The sequence below is a fragment of the Lytechinus pictus genome, chromosome 10, assembly GCF_037042905.1.
Source record: "Lytechinus pictus isolate F3 Inbred chromosome 10, Lp3.0, whole genome shotgun sequence".
Classification (NCBI taxonomy): domain Eukaryota; kingdom Metazoa; phylum Echinodermata; class Echinoidea; order Temnopleuroida; family Toxopneustidae; genus Lytechinus; species Lytechinus pictus.
Window position 1 is genome coordinate 11,029,258 of NC_087254.1, and position 12,212 is coordinate 11,041,469.

General features: G+C 37.7%; 1 protein-coding gene across 1 annotated transcript; it reads left to right on the top strand.

The window, feature by feature from the left end:
• The first annotated feature begins 1,329 nt into the window (after positions 1-1,329).
• On the top strand, positions 1,330-7,450 carry LOC129269828 (mitochondrial thiamine pyrophosphate carrier-like). The gene is made up of 5 exons (XM_064105325.1): positions 1,330-1,687; positions 3,830-3,985; positions 4,435-4,617; positions 5,353-5,542; positions 6,018-7,450. Exons 1-5 carry the CDS (start codon positions 1,535-1,537, stop codon positions 6,317-6,319), a joined length of 984 nt encoding a protein of 327 aa, XP_063961395.1. The 5' UTR covers positions 1,330-1,534; the 3' UTR covers positions 6,320-7,450.
• Positions 7,451-12,212: the final 4,762 nt, after the last annotated feature.

Genomic DNA, 12,212 nt, shown 5'->3' on the forward strand with positions numbered 1-12,212 from the left:
TGAAAAAAAATTAGACAAGCAAAAAAAAAAAAAAAAAAAAAAAAAAAAAGGTCTTCGATCAAAAATAAAGGATTCCGTACCTGAAAAAAAATTGACAAGCAAAAAAAAAAAAAAAAAAAAAAAAAGGTCTTCAAGCTCGTCAGGGGGGCAATAAAGGTCTTCAAGCTCGTCAGGGGGGGGGCAAAAAGGTTTTTCAAGCCCGTCAGGTGGGGCAAATATACGTCTTTTGCATTGGTTGTGACTCGTCAGGGGGGGCAGAGTGCCCCCCTGCCCCCCCCCCCCCCCCGTAGGTACGCTAGTGGCCCCAAGTTAGGATTTCCATGCAGTTACCCAACTGGTTCCAGTTAGAAGTCATTTTCCAGTTGCCCAACTGGTGCAGTTAGGATTTCCAGTTACCCAACTGGTTCCAGATAGATCATTCCAGTCGGAATTCCAGTTACCCCACTGGTGATCCATTTACGATTTCCAGTCACCCTACTGGTTCCAGTTATAGAAATCATTTCCAGTTGTAAGTCATTTCTGGTTCCAGTTAGGATTTCCTGTTGCCCAAATACTGGTTTCAATTGGTTTCAACTAGAAATTGTTAAATTCCAGCTTAAACCAATTGAAACCAGTTGGAAATCCAACTGGTTTCAATTGGATTTTGGTCCTGGGTGCTGAAAATTTCATCAACGGTCGGATGTAAAATAAGAATTAAAGTTATATGTCACTAAAGTCACTAAAGAAATATAACTCTTGTTTCTCATGACAATAAGGAGAAAATTGAAATATTTCATGAGATACAAAATAAATATTAGTGAGTGGGTGATGTCATCAGTCCCCTCATTTGTATACTGACCAGGATGTACATGCATATTTTTGTGAAATTTTAAAAGAGAAATTTTGAAATGTCATAACTTTAATTCTTATTTTACATCCGATTTCAATGAAATTTTCAGTGTAATTTTGATTTTTCTCTACTTATTAAAATCAACTTTTTGTTGGGGTGGACTTTGCCCCTTAAACATATGCCCACGAATGACGTGTGTCGTGTAGAATAATGGGAAGGTTTTTTTTATCCAATTTGGTTTTAGAAACCAATCGATATATGGGCTATATATCTTTGTGATTGCAAGACGATTATGGAAGTATGCCATATATGTGCACGTCTATTAAATTTTGACTGAGTGCAGTGCCCTTAATTGTAAAAGTTTGATAAGCTTCTTCTTTTTACTCAGTTTATGTGGTTTGAATCCGAGTTGGTGCTTGGAAAGACAAAATAACTTTTATAAAAGTATCACATACAAAGATGTATCACAACGCTACACTAGCACCGGTATCCCAAACACCGAACTAACGAGCTAGCGCTAGCTGCGCTAGGAAGCAGCGTATACGCGCGCATGTGCATTTCGATCACAAATCTCCTTATTCGCACGAAGCCTTTCTCCTCGAAATGTCCCCAATAATGTCAATATTATCAATTATTAAGGTGCAATTAACGATAAACAAGATAAACCGTAGGTTATAGCCGGTATCTTTGCCAGCATATATCAGGATGGTTGGATACAAGCCCTCTGGCTCTGCAGAGATTGACAAGGGACAGCACCGGCAACTGACGAAGGTTGACTACGGATTTGCAGGAGCAACTAGCGGGGTCTTCACCCGTGCCTGTTTGCAACCTCTCGATGTGCTAAAAATTCGATTTCAGGTGAAGACTGTAGTGTAACTAAGCCTTAGCTTAGCTTAGTCTAGACTTAGTCGATAATATAGTCTAAGTGTAGCCTATAGACTGCCAATATTCGTTTTCATTTTAAAGCAGACCATAGGCTACATTTATTTTAGTCATTTTATTAAAGGAAACCAAAACCCAACTTCCCAATTAAGAAGAAAAGTAAATATTGGAAAGGGTAAAACAAGAGCCTGAGTCTGAGAAGAGGAAATATTTAAAACAAGACAAGAAATTAAAATAGGCAAGGTTATTACTGAAGACCGAGACTGAAGCTTGTGGTCTAATATTTCATCTCTTATTTCTGTATTCATAATTTCAAAATTATCTTTTTAATTTACTTGTCTCTTCAAAAACTTTTCCTTCTCCCTTTTCATTATATTCTGAATTTATTAATCTTTTTGTTAAATACTTTCATCATTCCCATGTTTACCATTTTAGTCATATGGCAAGTTCCCCTAAGTCTGCGCAGTCCACCTTGTCTGCGCATACGCGTATCTGCACGATTCTAGTAAAAGAAGATACGCAACGAACACAAACTTTACACATCTAATGCATATAGACAGATATTAATTACAAAATCCGACTCACAATGGTAGAAAAATAATGAAATGTGGGCATTTCTTGTGACGGCCTCAAAATGCAGCCTTTCTCATCAAGATCCCCGAATCGCGTGCAAAGTGAATGGGTGCGCAGACATGGGGCACCATTTTTTTTCAATCTGAAAATGACTGCCCGAGGTTTTTTCCAAAAAAATCATATATTTCTTTCATGTTTTTATTAGATATTTGGCACACTAACTCATAATAATGATATAAGGAACATTATCAACTGAAAGATTTTGTGAAATAAAAAGAAATTCATGTTAAATCTTAAAGGGGAATGAAACCTCAGGAACAAGTAGTCTTGTGTCAAAACAGAAAAATCAAACAAGAACAAAGAAAGTTTGAGAAAAATAGGACAAATAATGAGAAAGTTATGAGCATTTGGATATTGCAATCACTAATGCCATGGAGATCCATCCCCATTATTTGTGAACAACTTTCCCTTTGATGGACTATAAAATACCCCCCAAATGTCTCCTTTTTTTTTCTTATGGTGATACAAACTCTTTATCCATGATGTATTCTTTGAAAATCTGTATTACATGCCCTATAGAAATAATACATGATCTACTGATAGATGTGATAAAAAGAGGCAGTTTAAGTGAAATATATAATAAAGTAATGGGGAGAGTTGTTCACAAGTGACATCACACATCTTTGTCGCATTGCCAACGTGAGGATCTCCAAAGCATTAGTGATCGCAATATTCAAATGCTCATAACTTTCTCATTATTTGTCTGATTTTTCTCAAACTTTCGTTGATCTGTTTCTTTGGTTTTTCTGTTTTCACACAAGGTATCTTGTTCCAAAGGTTTCATTCTCCTTTAACTCAAATCGTTAGGTGCGCAGACTTGGGACCACCATCATATATACTTTTTTATCATTGTAGTCCTATTTACCAGTGCTAATTCTTTATTACCTGTCTGGTTAAATGACATTCTCCTATTTTCTTTTTAATGTATCTTTTTAATAGTTTTATCGACTTATCGTTTTAGTTTGTTGATTTCTAATATGTTTCCCCTAAAATTTTAAATAAACTTTAACATATTGCTCCCTTTTTATACTATATTCACCTTTGCAATATAATTGTCCTATCTAATATAATCTCCTCATATATATTTTGTAGAACTTTTTTGTAGAAGGATATAGATGAATTATGAACATGTACAAAAATTTGAAGCTCTTCAGATTTTTTTAAATTTGAAAATATAGATTAAATAGGAAATAGATGAATATGAAGAGAAATAGATACTGAGAAAGAACAATGAAAAGGATGTGCTGAATATAATATTGAAGATAAAGAAAAAGATATTGAAAAGATAAATAGATATAGATATGAAGATGTTGAAAGGAAGATGTGAAAAATTATCTAAAATCAAGAGATAAACAAAGAGACAAATTAGTATTAAAAAGACCGATATATTGAAAAAATAAATCAGTTATAAAGTGTCCGGAAATCTGAACTTGAAAGGCAGTATTTTTTTTTCTTCATACAATTGTGATTTCTTTCAAATGCAAGCTTCAAGAGGAGCCAATGAAAAGAGGTGTTTCCACTGCCAAGTACAATTCTATCTTACAAGCTGCTGGTTCTATTATCAAAGAAGAAGGGCTACAATCCTTATGGAAGGGCCACGTACCTGCCCAAGCCCTCTCTATAATTTATGGTATTGCACAGGTAAGTTTTACTCAGTGTAATCATATTCGTAAATCTTGCATACTTTCAAATATAGGCCTATGCCTGATCTTATAATGTAAATTATATACTACTGAACCTCTTTATAATCTATCTCTTAACCCTTATGATCTGTTATAATAATTTTTTTTAAATGTCCTTTGTTTTGTTTAATTTATATATTGAATGCTCATTATTTTCTTTTAATTTATCTACTCTTTGTGTAATGTTTTTGTATGGTATTGTGCTATATGTAAACATGTATATTTGAGTCACTTGCTGGCAATCATGTATTATTAATAAACCATTTCTATTCTATTTGATACTATGAATTTTATATTTTCCCCCAAAAGTTCCCATTACTCAAGGTGTGATGAATATAAATTTATGATTCAAGATAATACGATTCCTTCAATAATGACTTGTATTTTTCACACATGATTCTTTTTCAGTTTGTAACATTTGAAGGGCTGACGTACGCGGCCTACCCTCATCTTCCCAAGGAGTTGACAACCGGCGTGTACAAACCAGTCTATCACTTCGTGTGTGGGGGAGTGTCTGGGTGTGTGGCCACCCTTGTGTCACTCCCTGCGGATGTTCTCAGGACAAGACTAGTATCTCAGGGAGAACCAAAAGTAAGAAATCGTCGTTTTGTTTTTAAATGCTTTAACCTCTTTGAAGCTGTATTGATTTAAAGGCAAAACCAACTCTTGTTATGAAAGACAATAAAGATTGTGAAAATATAAAAAAAAAGTGGACAAGCAGTAAAAAAAATATGAGGCTGTTTGAATAATGGGACAACAGAAGTGTGTAAATTTCAAAATGGCAATTGTGTGAGTTTATGTCTACTTTGCAATTATCACATATTTGCCGTTTTCACTCAGTCGGTTACCTTTTCCCTAGGAGCAGTATTAAAAATTATTTGTATAGAGTTTGTATCAATTTAAAGGTTACAAAAAGTCACTGACACCATGCCTCACTGAACAAATTAATCCTACAAGACAATGGTACAAGTTTTTTTTTTCCATGTTTGTTGCAACATTTGTGAATAGGATAAAAAAACTGATCAGTCAGTAAAAAAAATTTCAGTCTTGCATTCATTCAAAATGATTTTATACCTGTTGGTCATATTATTCATCAGTTACCTTATTCCTAATGCCTTTTCTATGTCATTGCTAATTTATTCATTTGTAGAGTTTACCTTGCAATTCTTATTAACAGAGCCTTTAATGGGAGCAGTTTTTTAAAAGTATTGAAATTCATATGAGGTTACAATGTGCATGAGACTAAAATAAATGATATCATTTTTTTTATATGATCAACATGTTTTTACACCAAGTTCTTTCATGAGATTTGTTTCTTCCTTTTAGATTTACAAATCGATATCCCATGCTTTGCGCTCAATGTACATGGAAGCTGGGATACGGACATTCTACAAGGGTCTTACTCCAACAATGATACTGCTCTTCCCTCAAACGGGATTTCAGTTTGGTTTCTACGGTCTTTTCACAAGGATTTGGAAGAAAGCACAGGATATGACTGATTTTCATCAGCTTGGTGGTGAGTGTTGGTTCTGAGTCATTGCCCAAACTTCACGAAGCAAGAGGAAACCCTAAAATGACTGGGCTATTTTTTATGCATATAAAGATTAAGGGTCCATAATGCCCTCCCCCCAAGCTCTTTAATGTTGACTGCATAATCTCATAAAAAATCAGTATGTTTTCCATGACATAATCTACAAATACTGGAAACTAGAATTCTTAGAAAAACCCTGTAATTACAATACTTCCTAACTGTCCCTAATTGGGGAAAGGAAAAAACATCACCCATAATGAGCCTGTTTCCCTATTTTATGAAAGTTTATCCATAGAGTTGTATGTTACCAATATTACTTTTCATTGATTTATAATTTGTCCCTGTTTCTGGACTTGCGTTGTTGGCAGGTATGTAACTAAGTGATTTATGCATAGAATATGAGTGAAATAATGAATAAAGTAAATGAATCTCTCTCTATCTCTCTCTTTTTCACTGTCAGGTTTCCAATCCCTGCTCTGCGGTGGTCTTGCCGGTGTGTGTGCCAAGTCGGGGGTCTACCCATTGGACGTCATCAAGAAGAGGCTGCAGGTTCAAGGGTTCGAAGAGGCCCGTCGGCCCTTCGGTCGGGTCACCCGCTACAGCGGGTTCCTGCATTGCACCACCACAATAGCCAAACGGGAAGGGATGAGGGGGCTCTTCAGAGGGCTCTCACCCAGTCTCCTTAAAGCATTCTTCAGTGTAGGATTGAACTTTGCTGCCTATGAGAAGTGCTGTCAGTGGCTTGCTCGAGCAGACAGGTGACGTGACATCACATCCGATACAGAGATACATGCAGGCGTAGATCCAGCCAGATTTGACACAATAGTTTTAATAGGCCGACTAGTGTACAAAAACAATATGGCCCCTGAAACTGAAATGGTATTGTGTCAAATACTGCTGGAGCCGCACCTGTGTACATGTAGATCTATATATGCCGAAAAGGTGTGAAAAGTCTTCATGCAAATACCAACTCCTTGACTTAGCATATTTTTAAAATCTATTTATTTATAACCTATTTACTATGTAGTGTTGATCACTGCATAAAAATGCCTATACATGTTGTATAAGCATATGATTATAAATAATATTTATTACGTACAGGTGGGTCTTTGCATAAAAGCATGTTAACTCTTTTATTTCGTATATAAATAATATTTTTACATACTCTGTATCAGTCATTGTGCAGGTATACAATTTTTATGCACTTATTGATCACATACACATACATGTATTATATATGCTGTATCAATCAGTGCTTTACCAAGCCGGTCTTATTTGGTACACATGATAAACATGTAGAGTTTTCCTACGCAATACTTAGAATTTATCATATGTTGTATTTGTAGGTGCACTTTAATCCCGGACTTTCATGCTTCGTATTAGACACTTTCACACGCTTCCGTTCGTACCCTCCTCCGTTGTCCCCATCCTTTTGCGCGATCATCAAATCATCATCACAAACGTCCCGTGGCACAACAAACATCAAAACTTAAAAGATGAAACCTCACTAAGTAAATTTAGTTCGATGATCTATAATTCTAGTCATTCTGCAGGGTTCCGTTACACACTCATCGATCCAAAAATACACAGAATCAATCAATTAAAGTATTGAAAGGGAGTCAAATTCGGAAGGTTGAAAATTCGTATGCCTTCGCCTGGTCCCATCTTGTACACGTTTTTTATAACAAAATACTGCCCCTCGTCAATTTTAAGCCCTTACCAAGTTTGAACAAGAGATGGCGCTATTTCACTTCTTGGCAGTAACAGTATGCATAAAGGCCACCGCACGCACATCTTACGACTTTTCGCGATCTGATTTTGGAGCAAATCGCATTTTGATCATTTTTTGAAAATGTGAATGGAACATATCATTTTATTTGAGGTTAAAATTAATTGCAAAAAGAAGCTGCTGAAAACTGCTTATCTAATAAAAGAGAGCCAATGGAGTAAATTATAAAGTCAAAAAGGGGCCTAAGCTTTCGATCCTAGCAGAATCTTCGTCGGAGGCAAAATGACAAACATATAAAGTGGAACAACCATAATATAGACCACAAACAAGCTACAGCAACACTAGAAACAAGGAGACAAAAGGGGCATTAGTGAGTAGAGAAGACCAATCAGGTTAGTGAAGGGGATGAAAGAAAAGGAGTAGGCAGACACAAAGGGAAGTTAGTGTAAGTAAGGCCAAGAGGGATTAAGATAATGAGGCAGGCAACATCAAACAGGATCTGGAACAAAACAGTGATAGAGGGATGAATAACTAGAGAATTAGTGAGAGGTGGGTCAAACAGGTTACAAAGAAAGGCTTAATAAACTGGTGCATAGGAGTGGGGGGAAAAAAAGAAGAAAAAGAATGGGGAACAACTGATAATGTGCAAAAGACATATAAGTATATATGATAAAGCATTAAACAAACTAAGAGAAGAAGGTAAGTGTAAATATGTATCTATAAGTGATATGTATATAAATATATCCAAAAAAGAAATGTATATGAAAAAATATATAAATATATACACATATGGTGTAACTGATATGGTAATCCGCTAGGTGTGACGGGAAAAAACATAGACTATATAGTAGGAAAGAAAAAAAATCTGTATATGTGAAAAAGAGGAAGCAAATTGCCTAAAAAGGTAAAAGCAAATATAGAAGAGAGGGGGTGTATTATGAAGAAACCATAGTATACATGTAAATAAGCAAATGTGGTAAATCTAAAAGAGGTGAGTGGAGAAAAAACAAATATATATATATATATATAATAATTATTATATCGCCTGAATAAGGAAGGAAAAATTGGAGCTGAGCTTGTATGAGATATGGGAGGAAAGTAGAGTAAGAAACTATAATGTAACTATTCAAAAGAGCTGAGGGGAAAAATTATATGTATATATAAATTGAAAGTGGATAGGAAAGAAAAATCAGTCGTTCCCCTCTTGGATGTTCAGGCCATGAGGTTGGGTGGTGCGAAGTCGTCTCATCCAGAGCTTCTCCCTGCTAGTACGGACTGAGTCAGGACGGGTACCTAAAGATTCGATGCCCTGTAGCATCATGTCAGTGATGGAGTGGTTGGGGAGGTTAAAATGGCAGCCAACTGGAGTGTCCAGCTTTGCTGTGTTGACGGTGGATCTGTGCCCGTAGAATCGTTTCTTGAGTGTGGTCTTGGTTTCCCCTATGTATTGTACCCTACAAACTCTGCAAGTGATGAGATATACAACATTAGTGGTAGTGCATGTGATGTTGCCCTTGATTTGGTGAGACAGGCTGGTAGAGTTGCTGGTGAAAGTATCGCCCTCGTGAAGGTGTATTTCACATATGATGCACCTGTTGCTGGTGCATTTGAAGGTGCCATGCTGTATGGGAGAAGAATGGTTAGTGAGGGAGGGCACTTCAGCACGAACAATGAGGTCCCTGAGATTCGGTGGGCGTCGGTATGCTAGAAGGGGAGTATCGGGAACGGCCTGTTGGAGACGATCAGAAGTGTGTAAAATGTGGTGGTTATCAAACAGGATTTTGCGGAGAGGGGGTAGATTGGGATGGAAGGTGGTCACAAGCGGTATTCTGTCGGTGGTCTCCTTGTCACTTTTTGGTTTGAGAACTTCAGATCTGGGGAGAGAACGAACTTTGTTAATTGCCAGTTGGACTGCCCTGGCCCCGTGGCCCCTAGCACAGAGATGTTTCTGCAGATTCCTGGCATGGAAGGAAAAATCAGGGTCCTCGGAGCAGATACGGCGAAGTCTGAGGGCTTGACTGTAAGCGATGCCGGTTTTGCAGTGACGGGGGTGGCAGCTGGATGAGTGGAGGTACTGGTGGGTATCTGTGGGTTTAGAGTATAGGGTAGTGGTGATACCATTAGACTTTTTCTGGACTGTAACATCAAGGAAGTGGGTTTCCTGTTGGGAGAAATCAGAAGTGAATTGGATGGTCCTGTGGAAGGAATTGATGTGGTCAATGAATGTATGGAGGCTGTCTTCATCCCTGGTCCAGATGAAGAAAATGTCGTCTATATAACGCCACCAAATCCATGGGCGACAGGGGGCTGAATCTAACATCTGCTGTTCCAGCTTCGTCATGAAGAGACAGGCGAATGAAGGAGCCATCCGGGTGCCCATTGCTGTACCGAATATCTGTAGGTAGTGCTTGCCCATGAATGTGAAGTTGTTTTTTGTTAGTACATGAGACATCAGAGATTTGATATCGGATATGGGGGGACTGGAATGGCCACTGGCGGCCAAGGCTTCACATGATGCTTGGATACCTTCGTCGTGGGGAATGCTGGTGTACAGTGAAGAAACATCGAAAGTGCCGATGATCGCAGTCTCGGGTATCTGGTCCTTGATGTCATTTAGTTTCCTGAGAAAGTCTGGAGTGTCGTGGATGTAAGAGGGTGCACGTGAGACAAGGGGCTTAATGTGGTAATCAACAAAAAGGGAGATGTTCTCTGTTGAGGAACCATTTCCTGAGAGGATGGGTCGACCGGGGTTGCCAGGTTTGTGGATCTTCGGGAGGAGATAGAAGCGGGCAGGTTTAGCATTAGTAGGGGAGAGAAATTTGTGGGCCTTCTCAGAGAGATACTCGCGTTCTTTCATGTCATTCAGTGTCGATTGGATCTGTAGGGAGAAATTACAAGTAGGGTCAGAATCGAGGAGTGCATAGTGAGATCGATTATTGAGATGTTTCATGGCTTCATCGATGTACTGCTGGCGGTCCATAACAACGACGGCTGATCCTTTGTCTGCAGGCTTGATGATGATGTCGGACCTGTTTTTGAGTGATGAGAGAGCCTGGCGTTCTTCTCGAGGAAGGTTGTCATGTGCTCTGGTGTCGAGGGTATCTGTGGAGCGAACTTGGGATGAGACAGCTTGGATGTAAGTTTCAAGGGAAGGAACTCTATTCTTAGGTGGAATCCATGTGCTTTTCTTGTAGAAGGGCTCGGGATCAGAAGGGGGTGCATCTAAAAAGAACTCTTTGAGACGTATCCTGCGATAGAATGTAGAGAGGTCTTGGCTGAGAGCTATCTGTTCAACTTCTGGTGGCGTGGGGCAAAACTTGAGACCTTTAGAGAGAAGAGAGGTTTCTGCTTGGGAGAGAGGGGAGGATGAGAGATTAACAACCAAATGGGGGGATACATCATTGTTGTTGGTATGTCGTCTAAATCTGTTTGACCGTTGTCGCTTCTTTGTGAGGTTGCCTATTTTCTTGTTCCTGCGTTCAGTGAGGAGAGACCTGTGTTTAGAGAGATCAGATTCAATTTCATCATTATACTGAAGCCATTGGGTTTGGGTACAGCAAGAACGTAGTTCGTCTTCCAGGCTACTGATGTCAGCTGAAAAAGAATCAAGAGAAGCAATACACTGTTCAGAGAGGATGTTAATTAATCGAACTGAAGCTCCATGTAAGGTCTGGTTCCATCGTTTGCGAAGTTCAGGTGTGAGCGTACCGAGACCGGGAGTGCAATGAAGTTGGAGGCCTGTGGGTATAATGCGATTAAGGGAATAAAATCTGTAATTGTCCTGGTGAAAAGAGGTCTTGAGGGCCTTCAGCTTGATCTTCCTGAGCTGGTGAAATAAAGATAGATGGTTAGTCATGGTAGAAAAGAGACCTAGAATAAAAAAAAGGTGTAAAACAAAGAAAATGGATATTCATAACAAATCAAAATATAAAGAAGGAGAAAAGTCGAGTAGATTAGAACTAGACCTAAAACAGAATGTTAATAAGAATACACAAAGTTAATTGAATCAAGCTGAAAGAGACCTAGAATAAAAAAATAAAAAAGGTGTAAAACAAAGAAAATGGAAATTCAAAACAAATCAAATATAAAGAATGAGAAAAGTCGAGTAGATTTGAACTGGACCTAAAACAGAATGATGATAAGAATACACAAAGTTAATTAAATCAAGCTGAAAAGTAAAATCGACCAGACAAAGATACCAGAAAAAAACAAAAAACAAAGTTATGCAAGTTTAAGTATGGAAGGAAAGTAAACAAGAAAACACTAAAATACAAATACAGAAAATCAAACATATATGGATAAAACAAGACAAATTAGATAAGGAGGATCACATGGGAGTGATACAACAGCAGAAATTGAAAGAATAGTAATTTTACCATTTTGAAAGATTTCAAGCCTTTATTTTGGAGTAAAGGCCAAATCGTAGCCAATCGTATGACTGCTATGACGTCATTACGACTAGATATTAAATTCGCTTTTATTCTAAGAAGGATGATAGCATAGTCACAGATTTGAACATAGGTATTCGTACGATGATTTAGAACATTACTCAGTAAGATATTCCAAGTCTCATTATTAGCATCAAATTCTACTACATCTTATTCTGAAATCGGGTCGCAGACCAATCGTAAGGTGTGCGGTCGCCTTAATGAATAGGTAATACTCATTACATATGTGCAGCTATTTGTGACTGTTTTATATGATAAAATATCAATATGGATTCTAATCAAATGAATGGCTGAATATGTGGTCAGTCATTTTTCATCAAACAGAAATCATCACTATATATATAAGGGAAATAATAATTGGGCCTACTCTTGCTTAATCCTACATAGCATTCAACTCCTATCAGAAGTCTCTAGGCACTCTACAATAATGAATAAATGCAGCATAATTTCCCTAGCCTTAGCAGAGCTGCTGTTACGC

What these genes read in the sequence shown, in the direction of transcription:
- LOC129269828 (XM_064105325.1), top strand. Translation starts at nt 1,535, where the DNA reads ATGGTTGGATACAAGCCCTCTGGCTCTGCAGAGATTGACAAGGGACAG. An exon ending in TGCTAAAAATTCGATTTCAG is followed by an intron (nt 1,688 to 3,829) that starts GTGAAGACTGTA and finishes TTCAAATGCAAG; the next exon opens with CTTCAAGAGGAGCCAATGAA. An exon ending in TATCTCAGGGAGAACCAAAA is followed by an intron (nt 4,618 to 5,352) that starts GTAAGAAATCGT and finishes TCTTCCTTTTAG; the next exon opens with ATTTACAAATCGATATCCCA.